Source organism: Juglans microcarpa x Juglans regia, chromosome 3S (genome assembly GCF_004785595.1).
Source record: "Juglans microcarpa x Juglans regia isolate MS1-56 chromosome 3S, Jm3101_v1.0, whole genome shotgun sequence".
Taxonomy (NCBI): domain Eukaryota; kingdom Viridiplantae; phylum Streptophyta; class Magnoliopsida; order Fagales; family Juglandaceae; genus Juglans; species Juglans microcarpa x Juglans regia.
The window spans coordinates 6,690,147-6,704,015 of NC_054599.1; the positions used below are offsets into that span (position 1 = coordinate 6,690,147).

The 13,869-nt window shown below is 34.3% G+C and overlaps 2 protein-coding genes across 2 annotated transcripts; one reads left to right on the forward strand and one right to left on the reverse strand.

Annotated features, from left to right (window-relative positions):
* Positions 1 to 1,093: 1,093 nt before the first annotated feature.
* Positions 1,094 to 7,246, forward strand: LOC121257617 (molybdate-anion transporter). Its single transcript, XM_041158719.1, has 8 exons — positions 1,094 to 1,428; positions 2,946 to 3,090; positions 3,186 to 3,354; positions 4,601 to 4,871; positions 5,526 to 5,791; positions 5,870 to 6,085; positions 6,502 to 6,604; positions 6,838 to 7,246. The coding sequence occupies exons 1-8, from the start codon at positions 1,278 to 1,280 to the stop codon at positions 6,897 to 6,899; spliced, it is 1,383 nt and encodes a 460-aa protein (XP_041014653.1). The 5' UTR covers positions 1,094 to 1,277; the 3' UTR covers positions 6,900 to 7,246.
* A 2,761-nt stretch (positions 7,247 to 10,007) lies between these two features.
* On the reverse strand, positions 10,008 to 12,648 carry LOC121257620. The gene is made up of 3 exons (XM_041158725.1): positions 12,388 to 12,648; positions 10,820 to 10,979; positions 10,008 to 10,381 (listed from the first exon to the last, which is right to left on the reverse strand). Exons 1-3 carry the CDS (start codon positions 12,551 to 12,553, stop codon positions 10,135 to 10,137), a joined length of 573 nt encoding a protein of 190 aa, XP_041014659.1. The 5' UTR covers positions 12,554 to 12,648; the 3' UTR covers positions 10,008 to 10,134.
* Positions 12,649 to 13,869: the final 1,221 nt, after the last annotated feature.

Sequence of the window (13,869 nt, forward strand, 5' to 3'; positions counted from 1 at the left end):
AAAATTAAATATTTTTGAAATTATTAATTACTCGTTACTATATAATGAATAAATAGATAATCTAGTATGAAGATTTGATGTGAATAACCAAAACTAAATTCATTTTACATTATTTTATTGTTATATAATAAAAAATAGGTATTCCAATATAACGATTTATATAAATAGAATAGTCAAAAGTCAAATTTTTCTTACGTTCATAAAAAATGTCCTTTAACTTTAACTAATCTATTGAGGATGTTCTTAGATAAATTGCATTTTTCATCTTCAATTTTATCATTCTTAACCACATTATTAATGTATAACCCATTGAGGATGTTCTAATCTCTTATTCGGAGATTAGATCTTATGACATCTGATCCATAAGAGCTTAACAATGTGTCACGTTTTTAATCGATTTTCATTAATGTGTTGACTTATGAAGCCATATAAATATATTCTATCAATAAATATGATTAGAAATAATAAGATTTAAAATAAAGAGTAGCATGCTTATGAATCTCCATGGCATTTTCAAGATTATTAAATCAACGATTATTTTAATCAATATCTTTTCATTATTCCAAAATATCGAATGAAAGATCTTATTATTATTTACATACATGTGGCGTGGTATCAAAAGATGACAAGATAATAATTATCAATATTTTTTAGTAGTGTTAAGCTGCTATTTAGTAATAACTATTGAGCGTGTTATCTAGTACAAATTTATCTTTTTATTTTTTTATTTTTCATATTTTTTAACATATTTAAATATTTTTTAAAAATAAAAAAATATCAATATACTAGAAGTTACTTTCTTAATTATTAAATAAAAAAATTTAAAAAAATTTAAATACATAAACAGCCAAAGTAAATGAACAAATTCAAGCAACATACTGCTATCTTCTTCTTTTTTTTTCCCTGATTAATGATGTGAGCTGGCAAATATGTGAAGTCAGGCTATGATGTAGAGAGTCCACAGGAGCAAGGAAAGGGTGTTGGCATCATAGCTCAGCTCAAATGATTCTTTAGTGAAGTTAAAGTCAGACGTATCCCTGTATGTACTAACAGTAATAACAACCACAGTCAGTGGATTGCATCCTGCAAAAGATAATAATAATAAAATAAAAAACACCCAAGTGTTCTTCTACCCATATATATATATTTTTTTTCTATATATAATCATTCTCTTTGCAGGTACCTCAACACCATCTCAGTTTTTGCAGAGAGGAGAGGAGGCATTACCCTCTCAAGTTCGTTCATTGTTTTTGCAGAGAGTCTAAGGGAAAGAGAAAATGGAGATTTTCTACTATTTGGTGTTTGGGGGATTGGGAGCTGTGGTGGCAGCAATAGAGCTGAGCAAAAACAACAAGGACCGAACCAACACCTCGCCTGCTTTCAATTCTTTCAAGAACAATTACCTTCTTGTTTACTCTCTCATGATGGGTACGTACGCTACCATTTTACACCCCCCCCCCCCCCCACCCAACCACCACCACATACCAAACCGACCCAGTTTCGTATATCGTATCCCACCTCTGGATCTTTACTTCTCTTCGGATCTTCCTATTTTCTTTCTTTAAATTCTCAATGTGTGCTTTTACCTGTATATATATTTCTGTACGTATGTGGGTCTTGTGAATTTAGATCTGATCTGATATCTTTGAATTAGGAATGCCTTCTCTTTTTCCTGGGATCTTGATTTGTTTTCTGGATATGGTTGCATTGTTTTTCGTTGATTTTGGGTTTTGTTTAATTAGCATTTGGTAATTCTTTGCTTTTATTGCTTTTGAAGGCAAAATTATTAGAAGAGAGGTGAAAGGGATGCTCTGATTTTGGATATTAGAAGTGGGAAAGTGCTTTATTTCTTAACGGGCGCAAGTGACTTATTGATTGTGTATTGCTTTGCTTTTGGAAGTGGCTAAGACCAGTAGAACGGGTTTTATACGTCTGGTTGGTTTCTAAGGAACTTGAGGAAAGGAAACAAATTAGTGCTGCGTGTTAATTGTTTCATTATCTCTTTCATTGTTTTGGTGGCAACTAAGAGGAGCATTGTTGTTTTCGGATGGCAAATCCTCGGCTTCTTTTGTTCCCTTTGGTCATAGGCATAGTGTCTAGTATGAGGACTATGTTTCCACATGTGATGGGTCAATGTCGGTCAGATCTAGTTGGTTTCTCGACCATATTACTTTCTTTCTGCAGCACATGTATTCTAATTTTTTTCATCCAAATGTAATTTTTTAGGTTTACTTCAAGCACTCCAATGGATCCATTTTTATGACCCATTGAATCTGTGACTTTGTTGAACGAATTCCTTTAGCTAATTTAGGTCCTAGATATTGGGTTGTTCAGAGACACGTTGATCGATTAACAAGATACATGAAGTTGATAACAATCAACATTCAAAGATACAATACCTCTAGACTAAAAATGATATTTAATATTATATTTTAATTTCTAATTTTGTAGTAACATTCTGAATCCGTTTGAATTGTGATAAGTAAATATATATATATATATATATATTATTTTTGAAGTTACTCAACTATTACTGAAGAACTTATTAAGAGATAAATCAAAGTACAAGGCTGCCAAACGGAGGTTATTACAGCCAACTATTAGGATAAAAACAAAACCTAAAAAGTATAAATGTAGACAGCTATTGATAGTTACAGAGTAAGCAACCTTAGGGGAATGCCCTAATTCATAGAAGGAGCCCTATTTCTGTCGATGCTTTTAGCTCTTCTAAAGCTGGTATGCCTGGATCTTAGTATCTGGAATAGCAGACTCCAATGACTGTATCTTCACCATTTTTGAAATCAACGTGAATGATAATATGTTCTTACCTGTAATTCTAAATATTTATTCTAGTTGAAGTTGGAAATGACAAAAGCTGTGTATCTTGAATTTACTAGTGATAGTTGTAATCATTTGCCTAATGATTGCTATTTGTGTGGCAATAGCCGGGGATTGGTTGCAGGGTCCTTATGTCTACTATCTCTATAGTCAGTATGGTTTTGGGAAAGGGGAGATTGGACAGCTTTTTATTGCTGGTTTTGGGTCCTCAATGTTGTTTGGGACAATTGTTGGATCTCTGGCTGACAAACAGTAAGAGTTTCTCAGAACTTTGTTTGTGAATTCTTCGTGCTTTATCGATTGGAATTGTTTTCTCACTATATTTTGCCTTCACTAACTGAATGCAGGGGTCGAAAGAGAGCATGTGTGACATACTGCATAACATACATACTGAGCTGCATCACCAAGCATTCTCCTCATTACAAGGTTTTGATGTTGGGCCGTGTTTTGGGAGGTATCGCCACTTCTCTTCTATTCTCGGCATTTGAGTCATGGCTTGTAGCAGAACACAACAAGGTGAGGGATTGTTTATTTATCCTTTCGCTATATTCTTGATTGTTAACTGACATATTTACTCTCAAATGTATTATTTATATAAATCTCCATCTGGATAGTCCATGGGGACCTCCTAAATAATCTACAACAGGTGGTACCTTGTGGCCATGAAAGTCTCTTTACGCTTCATTATGATTGATAACCCAAGGGATGACATGTGTAGTCAAAGCCTCAAGGTCTTACGGCTGACCAAAAGGCTTTTCTAATTGGCCAACCATGCACAGAGTAACACATTTTAATTTGCTATTATCTTTTTTTAAAAATTATTTCGATTTATTCCCCCTCCCCGCTTCAATTTATAATTGTACATTTCAACTCAATATTGACATATTTTTTGGGGAGATTACACGTGTCCCCTCAAATTAACACTCATTTTGCAATGCAACTATCAAACTACCAAAGTTGTTCTTTTAGTCTCCAAAGTGCAGCCACTTTGACATTTGCACCCACTTTTTAGATCCAGCTGTTAAGATCATGGCATATTACCCATTTTTTATGTTCATGTTATCAAGGGGGGTTACTTGCATCTTATGTTTTGAATTAGGGGCTAGACGACAGCATTGTTAGTTTGGCAGTCTTAATGTGAAAGAAATGATAGTTTGGAGGGGTAAAGTGAGGTTTTCCCTATACTTTTTGTGCAACAATTTGTTGCATCTCTTTTTGTTAAGGCTTGTATCTGGCCTGATGAGGTACTCAACATTGAATTCCCGAAAGAGGAAAATATCTATATAACTAATGAAAATTTGGACTATTTTTATGTAATTTGCAGAAGTAAACGTTTATGCTACTTATAGTCTTGGCACAGAAAATTATTTTAGCCTTCCATATGCCTTAAAATTGCTCTCTGTTCTAGAATGTTTCTTTTAAAGGAAAAAAGAGTAATGACACTATGTAGAATGAAAGAAAGAAACCAAGAGAACTAGTGAAAGGTTGCTCTCTGTTCTAGAATGCCCTCAAGTTGCTTTCTATTATAGAATGTTCTTCTGGTTTATGTATAATGTTTAGTTATTTGGAAGCTCTTTCCGAATACAGAGCTCTTTTTGAATTTAAGGTGTGTGAAGCATATAGTAAAGAGTTAATCAGGTTTTTCACTTCGCCATCGTAAAAAATCAACTTCCAATATTATTTACACAGGATCTCGATGTCTTCAATGACCTTGATCTCTTCATATTAATGTGTTTTGCCTTTTTCGCCTTATTCTGTGCAGAGGGGCTTTGAACAGCAATGGTTGTCCATCACATTCTCAAAGGCAATATTTCTTGGAAATGGTCTGGTTGCCATTGTTGCTGGGTTATTTGGTAATGTACTTGTTGATACCTTGTCTCTTGGTCCTGTGGCACCCTTCGACGCTGCTTCGTGCTTTCTTGCCATTGGTATGGGCATCATTTTATCATCCTGGACAGAGAACTATGGTGATCCTTCTGAGAGCAAAGACTTGCTTACTCAATTCAGGGGTGCTGCTGTAGCCATTGCTTCTGGTAGAATTCTAATTTTCACTATGCATTCATCTTTTCTTCAAAATAACATCATAGCTGGATACTTAAACATACACCGTCTATATTTCATATATGTAGTGCCTGCATTAGAATAGACTCATCTTCTGATGATTCCTCCCTGCGATTAACTATGGCATGAGTAAACTCTTGTTCGATAGATCATTATACTTTGATTCTTGAGATGGTCATGGATGCGGTAGCAAGGGTTCTGATCATTAATAAATTTATAATGCCCATGTTTATTTTTCCTGATCATTATTGAAATTTAGTAAGGGTTTTGGGCCTTGAAAGCAATTAGCTTGAAGTTTTTCTTTTCTTTTGGTTTTGTTCTGCATGTGAATGCATTTTATAAGTGCTTTCATGATATGCTTAATTTCTCTTGGATCTTGGATATTACAAATTACCTAAGTTTATTCCAAGTACATCTATTACAAGCTTTAATTTTTTTTCCCAAATGAGACCCAATCGGTGGCATTGGGCAGGTTGATTTTGGTTTCTTTGCCTTGCTTTTTGTTTTGTGCCCATCATGCTTTGCTTGTTGTTCTGTGATCCTTGTTAAGTATTTATTTTCTATTTTCCTTTTGGTGCTTCGGTATTTTTGTCCCCTCATTTATGATCACCTTTTGTGTCATTCAGATGAGAAAATCGCATTGCTTGGCGCAATACAGTCACTGTTTGAGGGTTCGATGTACACGTTTGTATTTCTTTGGACTCCTGCTTTGAGCCCAAATGAAGAGGAAATCCCTCACGGTTTCATCTTTGCGACATTTATGTTGGCTTCAATGTTGGGAAGCTCCCTCGCATCTCGGTTGATGGCCAGATCATCACTCAGAGTAGAGAGCTACATGCAGATTGTTTTTACAGTCTCTGCCGCCTCTCTCCTTCTTCCTATTCTGACAAGTGTATGCTATGTTACCATTATGTTTTTATGTTATTTTCTATTTCTTATGGAATTTCCTAACTTCAGTACTTCGGAACAGTTCCTGGTTGCTCCTTCCCAGGCGAAAGGCGGAAGCATCTCATTTTCAGGCTGTGTTCAAGTTCTTGGCTTCTGTGCTTTTGAGGCTTGTGTAGGGATATTCTGGCCATCCATCATGAAAATGAGGTCCCAGTACATTCCTGAGGAGGCCAGGAGCACGATCATGAACTTCTTCCGCATTCCTCTCAATATTTTTGTGTGCATTGTGCTGTACAATGTATGTTGCATTCCAAAAAATACTTCAATATATTGCTTGAATTTGCGAATTTATTGGCTTGAGGATGTTGGAATGTGTAGATAGCTGACACCTCAGCCCACCTGATTTTGGTATGTGCTGATCATCAGACACATTCAGTTAACATGGTCCAATTTAAATTCCTTCAAATTGAACCTCTGCCTCAGCTAGAGTAGCATTGCTGGTACATGATGCCCACCTAGGCCAATATAGCCAAATCCAACCCATTTTGAGCCCTCCTCTTTGAGATATACTGCAGAAGCTTTTGGGTGTATTTAGAAAATCTCCAATAAACACACCTCTCCAGGCCAATGATAGAAGTAGCCTCTCTTTTTCTCCTCTTCCCTTACCATTGCAGGGGTCTGACACTAACAAGTTATTTTGGTTTGTCTTTGAAGGTTAATGCATTCCCCATCACAATTATGTTCGGCATGTGCTCAATCTTCCTCTTCGTGGCATGCATCTTGCAGAGGCGGCTCCTGGTGATTGCCGAGAAGCCAAGTATACTCCTTGAACTATAGTCTTGCAACTTAATTCAGGCTTATGTTGTATTGAGCAGAAAGGTGTAGGATATTAATTTTCCAATATTAGGCACATAAATAACAATATGACCATACTTATAAAAATAAAAATAAAAACAATATAGCCTGGATTATGACCCAAACTCTAAATATATGTACGAGGATCGTCTGACACTCTCTGCTTATAGATGACTGTGTTTGTATTTGTTACAGAGACAGAAGATTGGACAACATTGAAGGAAAGGGATACCGAGGCAGAGCCATTAAACATCTAAGTGGTTTGAGTTGACAGACAACTAGGGATTCTTGGGAGGTCGAAAACCACCACCATTTTCATTCCACATACTGTTTGGTTGATGAAGCATTCATTTTAATAGGGAAGGCTAATATTGTATAAGATAGTGATCTGCCAAGCAAAGATAGAGAGCGTGGGTGAAGGGTTATGTAATCTCTGCGATTGTATTTTGGTTGTCATTAAATCAACATGGTAGTGCATTAGTTACCTATTCAAGTATTCTTCTGGGGAGGAAAGATCTGCTCTTGTGAAGCACATCGAAACTGCACTTGATGATTTTAATCTCTCTTTTATCTTGGACAATGTGTAGATGCATTTTATAACCAACTCTATGTCGGATGTCATTTTTTTTTTTTTTTTTTTTTTTTTTTTTTTTGTTGGCTCTGTACATGAAATTTTATTTGAAGTGGAAAAAGAAAGAAAATTGATCTTGGATTCTTTGGAGGGTTGTAAGAAAACAAGCTTCTGATGTCAGAATAAATTAATTTGGTTCTAAATATTCTGCCAACCATTTTGATTCTTGAGGTCCAAAGGGAGATTATATAGAGGCTGTTAATAAAGGGTGTGGCTCGGTTGAGAAACCTCACATTCCCTCCTATTTTGAACTGAATGTGAGACATGTATCTGAAGTTTTTATACGAAGGCCAAAGATTTGCAATGTCAACCACCACTAGGGGTGAAAAAAAAAAGGGTGAACCAGTAAACCGGACTGGACTGGTGAGTTTGGTCCGGTACTGGTTTCATTTTTTTCAAAATCAGTCAAATCGGTTCCGATTTTTCTTTTTCTAACGCCAGACTGGTTCATATGTGTATATATATATATATATATTTTAATTTTTATATTGTATAAAATAATTTTTGTATGATTTTTTATATTATAACATAATTGATAATCATCCATGCATTGCATTATATATATATTAATTATGTGCTCATGTAAAATACTAGAGGCAGGCTAGGTAATAATGTTGATGTGTAAGTTGGTATAAAATTCGAAAACAAAATATAATTAACATGGCAAAATGAAATTTTATGATCGTCATAAAAAACAACATTCATCTGCTGTTTGAATAAAATTATAAAGTTATGAATGATGTACAACAAGTAAACTCAAGTCGTGTTTGAAAAAAATTAGATCATACTCCACTCCTAAGTCTAACCACATACGTACGAATTCAATTTGTTTACACACCCTTATAAATCTCAACAGTTTCTAAGGGATATCCTAGATATCGTTGTGTCATAAAAAACATGCTTTAGTACTACTTGTGCTAACTTTTCAAGTCAATTGACATTTTCTTCATGTCCACTGCCCGCTTAATTAATCAGTACACGACATTTCAAATTTAATGACTTGACCATCAACGTATGTCATGACTTTTCTTTCATTTTGGATTAGATCGATAATCCCAATCCAAATTACTAGCGAATGTCTTCTTGATTGTGGAGCTTTTTTCTTCAATCATCTAACAAGCGGGTCTCACATTTATAAATTGAGCATGGACACTACAATATATCTATAAGAGCTAGCAACGATATTATGTACTCTAAAAATATATAATTAATTTTCTATATTATTGAAAAATAGGTTTTCGATAAATGTCTTAGTTTTTGGAATATCATTTTACTTTTTGTCAATGAAAAAAATATATATTTTTCTTTTAAACAAGAACTAAAGCAGTCTCAATCTTCTTTTTCCATCCCAATATATACGCAACACTGAAATCTGTCTAGTGTAAATATTGTAAGTGGTAGACCGCATAATCAACATCCTATAGAGGACGGGCTCGACTACTATATATGTAGAAGATAAGTCCCTTGACATTGAAAGAGATAATAACAACTAATGGATCTCCGCTACAAAATTTCTCTAAAACCGTACCGGTTATACCCTAACCACCACTACTAACTTGAGCTAAGTCCTCCATCTCCTTCACGTCTCTGTCTCTCATCAACAGCTACAGGGCCACCATCTTTTGCAGCTTCTCATTTGTCGCCATCCCCTTTCCTCAATGCCCAATTAAAGATCACATCCCAAATGCACAAAGAACATCAAGTCAAAACCAAATTGTGAAACTCGGGTGGCAGGCTGACAGCTATGAGGAAATGGTAGAATTAACAGAAAGTTGTGGCCTTTGCGGAGACCGAGCCACCCCTCCCGGTAGATCTCCTCTGTTGAGCAAGCGGAGGTTCACAGCAACATTAACGCCAAGCCAACCAAGATCAAACTTGTTGGGAAGGGGAAAAATAAAAAAGGCAAACTACATGAATGTCTTTGCCTAGGGAGTTAGATCTGGAAAACGTGTTGAAACAAAAGCGAACTACATGAACTTGCTTAGGAAGAATATGTTCATACGTGGCCAGCGAAAGCATAAATGTTTCTCTAGAACGTCCCATGATCAATAACTGAGGAAACTCGCAATTATAAATAGCTCAAAACGCAAGGTAAAAAGCTCCTTGGACTCTCATCGAATACTCTGTAGGACAGCTTTTCAACTCAAAATTCAGCAAATATTTGGCATTGAAAACTGTATCAGTAGATTCTATCCTTCTAATTTGCATGGTTTGATACTTACATTGTGAACATTATATTGGTAGAATCTGATCAGCAAATCTTTTTTGGAGCGTTTGGATGCATGGATTTGGGTCTTTAAAACCCAAGTCCCTTGTTTGTATTATTTTTAAAATTTAGATTTAGATTTGTATTAAAACCAAACAAGCTTTTTTAAGTTTTTTCAAATTCCTGAACTTCAAATCATGGTTAATTTAAAATCCAAATCCAAATTCATCTATATAAACGCAACCTGTATGAACTCTAAAGTAATATTAACTCAGGAACTGCTACAAAGTTAAAATGCATTACATTAGTTAATTTTGATTGACTTCACAGCTCATACCAAGGTAGCACACAGGAAAAGAGACAGCAAATTGAGCACAAAAGAGTTAAATACAATAAATGAACCACTTGGGCAATAGCAAATATTGAGAAAATTGGGCATCACTTTGTTGGGTTAATGGAAGGAATTTAAAGGGGAAAGTGTTTTATGTGTTGTGTGTGTGTTTCATTTGAACTATAAGCACGCGGAAATTCTACGCAAAATGAAGTTCATGCTGATGTCAAATCTGTTTGGAGTGTCCATAATACGTCCCAGATTATGTAATACATACAGATATTTTACAACAAATTCATTGTCAGTTGATACCTTGAGATCAATTTATAGCACTCGGCCACGTTTTGCATCTGTCGAGGCAACTTCCAAATCCCCAATGAAGAAAAGTATTTTGTCCAAAATCCCTCTACAGGATTGCTCTTCTTGTGATCCTTCACCATTGAAATCTCTTTTTGTGTTTAAAGTACAACCAGATGCCCCTTTCCTTTGTCTCCTTGAACCCAAATAGCGTTGAATTTCACCTTGATGAACAAGATAGTAGTCCCCACCTTCTCTTATTATCTTCAGGCCCCTGGAAGCATTAAAATAATTGCAATCTTATTTGAGTATGTCCAAAAATTGGAGTTAGGATTATCCTATTAGTTTCCTTATTATATTACTGTAACTAAGTTAGAAATCAGACGTGCTACCCTTTATCCAAAACATAGACGGTGCTGAAGAAGATATGCTCAAAACAGGAAAAGATCAAAACACTTTAAATGCTTTATGTTTGGAATGAATCTACTTTTCAGACAACCAACTTCTAGTGGATATAAGCTTTGACTGATCTACCTATCTATAAAAACTTAATAGGAACACAAGAGCTTTCCTAAGATTTTTACAAAAGTGATAGACAGGGGGCAGATGGACAGAGGGAACCACCGAGCATGTTTCAAAGGGAGGGCAACTATGAAGTGTGAGGGTAATCAAGTTTGCCAGGAAATCATATTAACTAGGACTTTCAACTTACAATCCAACTCGATGACAACGATCTTGAACCTCATACACTTCTTTCCATGATTTTGAACCTATAGGGGCATAGAACATAGCACTATCTCCTCCCCATCTTTCCCTGAATAGATTGGACCATAGGTTGTTGTCCGAGGCCAAGAACTTCCACTTCCTGCAAACTTTACAACAGCAAATCCCCATGTTCATAACTTAAAAATGATATCTCAAGAGAAATAAAAAACCTGGAAAAAAGAGGCAACTTTAAACACCATTTTTTTTAATAAGTGGCAACTTTAAACATCTTAAAAAATGGAAGTGCTTCTAAGTGAGTGAGTGAAAATTATACCGCCCGATAAATTCATTGTTCTGAGTGCAGCAGCTAGGAAGATGCTCTGTTGAACCGCTTTTAAACCTATTTTATTTTCTTCGTGCTTCTTTAGCATCAATAACAAAAGAAATGTCAATAGTTCCACGAAATTCTACAACCATTTTCTTTTATCAGATTTGGTCTTGGTCAGGAATCAAATTATCTTAGTTCAGAGAACAAGATATCTTCTGTTTTTATAATATGCTGGAAACTCAATTATCTGAACCTTCTTTCAAAGATGACCAGACACTGCCTAATGCATATAACATACCATAGACTAAGAGTAATATGTCATATTAAGGTGGTTTACATGGGTTTTCAAGTAAGCTAAATAGATATCTAGTTATATGTTAAATGCCCAAAACTATTAGTATAACAGATTAAAGGATAAACAATGCCACAGTTGGGAAACATAAGCTATTAAGTAAAATCTTGTGAACAATATGATTACTACAATTTAATCAGGTTATATTTTGTCTGAAAACATTATAATTGTACTATATAACTAGTTCCAGTTATCATTTTCCTGTCTACCCATCAAGTGCAAATGAGAAACTTTCAACCTCTCAAGATGAATGAAAGAGTTTATATGAGAAATGGTACAGATAATTGAAAGCAAGACATGAGCTTCCTGACTTATTTTAGTCTTGATTATCAATTTATTGCCTCCCTCCCTCCCGCCCCAAAACAAGTTAGGTCCATTTATACCCCCTCCAATGAATAGTCATTCTTCTTTAGGTCCACTTAATTCCCATGTTCAACATTATTTGAAAAACTTGTAAACTTGGGTTTGGGAAATTAAACTCAATTACGAATCAGGAAATTTAATAACTGCATAAACCACGAGAAAGCAAGTTTCCCTTTTTCTTTCCTCTTATTTTTTATTAATAAAAGAACATCTTTTGTTTAGATCATTCAATAAAAAGGGTAAATCTCTATGATAGATCACAAATCTCATTGACAATTAACAATTCCCATCATTAAGAGGAAAGAAAACAAAACCGATGAGAAAAGATGGGAGAAAAAGAACTACATGAATTCAGAAAAAACACTTTAGATATCTTATTAAAGTGAGAAAGGGGGAAAAAGGAGGGTAAGACTCGAGCTGAAACTCAGAACCCAATCCAGAATACAGAAATCAACCCAGAAGAAAAGGCCAAAACCATGGTTGGTAGCAAAGAATATTAGAAAACGAGGCAGAAAACTTTGAAGTGACTAACCTTGTTGTGCAATTGCAAGGTCCTGGTAATCCAAGAAACAGAAAATCTTAAGGCAGATTTCCAGCGGTAAAGTCTCCATTTTTTTAAATACAAACCATACAACCTTAAAGCATGTCTTGGGCAATGTCGGAGAGCGATCTGATATGTATCTTGATACGCTTTCCATGTCTAAGAACAGTTTTCTGTTTGGCTTTCTCGGGTTTTGGATTTGAACGAAGTGAATTTATCAGCCTACCCAACAATCTCAACTCGCTCGAGTAATGAAAAGTTACATGCTCGCTACGATATTACTGCTTTCGAAACTAAAGGACACGTGTACAGACATGTTAGCGAGTAATTGACTGTATTTTACAGCTTCGATTGCTGAGACATGCAGTCACAGTTAAACACGCCACGTGTCTAAACTGACCGCCGAAAAATACTTGCTTGGAACAGCTTTACGCAAAAATAAGAAATGATAGTTATAATTATGAATGTATAAATATTATACAGTATTTTAAAAAAAATAAATAAATATAAAATTTATATGAAAAGAAATTAATTTTTTAATAATAAATTTTGCTCTTTTTTAAAATAACTGTATAATATTTATACATTCTATAACTATACGTGAGATTACTACGTAAAAATTGCGACGAGAGAGTTGGAGTTTCAACAAAACAAAATTACCAGTTTCATAAGGAAAACAAGTGTTTAAACAGTTTTAAAATATTTTTAATAATAAAATTAAATTGTTCGGATATTATATATTAAAATTTTTTAATTTTTTTTTTAAAAATTTAAAAATACTTCTATAATATTCAGATAATTAAAGCTTTGTCGTTTGATTTTATTACCGACACGACACTGCAACTTTTAAATAACTTTTTGTCATTTCTATTTCGATAAAAGGTTTTTTTTATATTGTTTTTAAACTAACGTGGCATGCTTGAAAGTACTATAGATATATCATTACTATGTAATAAATAAGTTTTTAATAATAGAGCTTATAAAGCTTATTATTTAAGTTCTAAAATTATAAACCTTAATTAAAAACTATATTACCCACCACAATTTTAAATATGCACATAAATCTGTACTTTTTTTTGGAATTCAACGCTAAAGGCAGGTTTGGGATGGGATGAGATACAAAATTCTCATCTCATCTCATTATTATATCTTTTTCAAATCTTCATACAAAATATAATAAACAATTCAACTTTTTCAAATCTCAATTCACCTTTTTCAAATTTCAATACAATAATAATATTAAAACACAATATTTTAAACTCAAATAAAACACAAAATTCTCATCTCACCTCTCAAACCTGCCAATGACTCGAATATTGCCTTCGCAGTGTGAATAGTACCAATAGGTTTCTTATTTGGCAAAGCATTTTGAGAATTGTTACAATTATAAAAAGATTCTACAAAAATAAACTAATAAACTAACATAACTTTATATGAAACATTAAATTTACTTTATAAAAAAAAATTTATAAT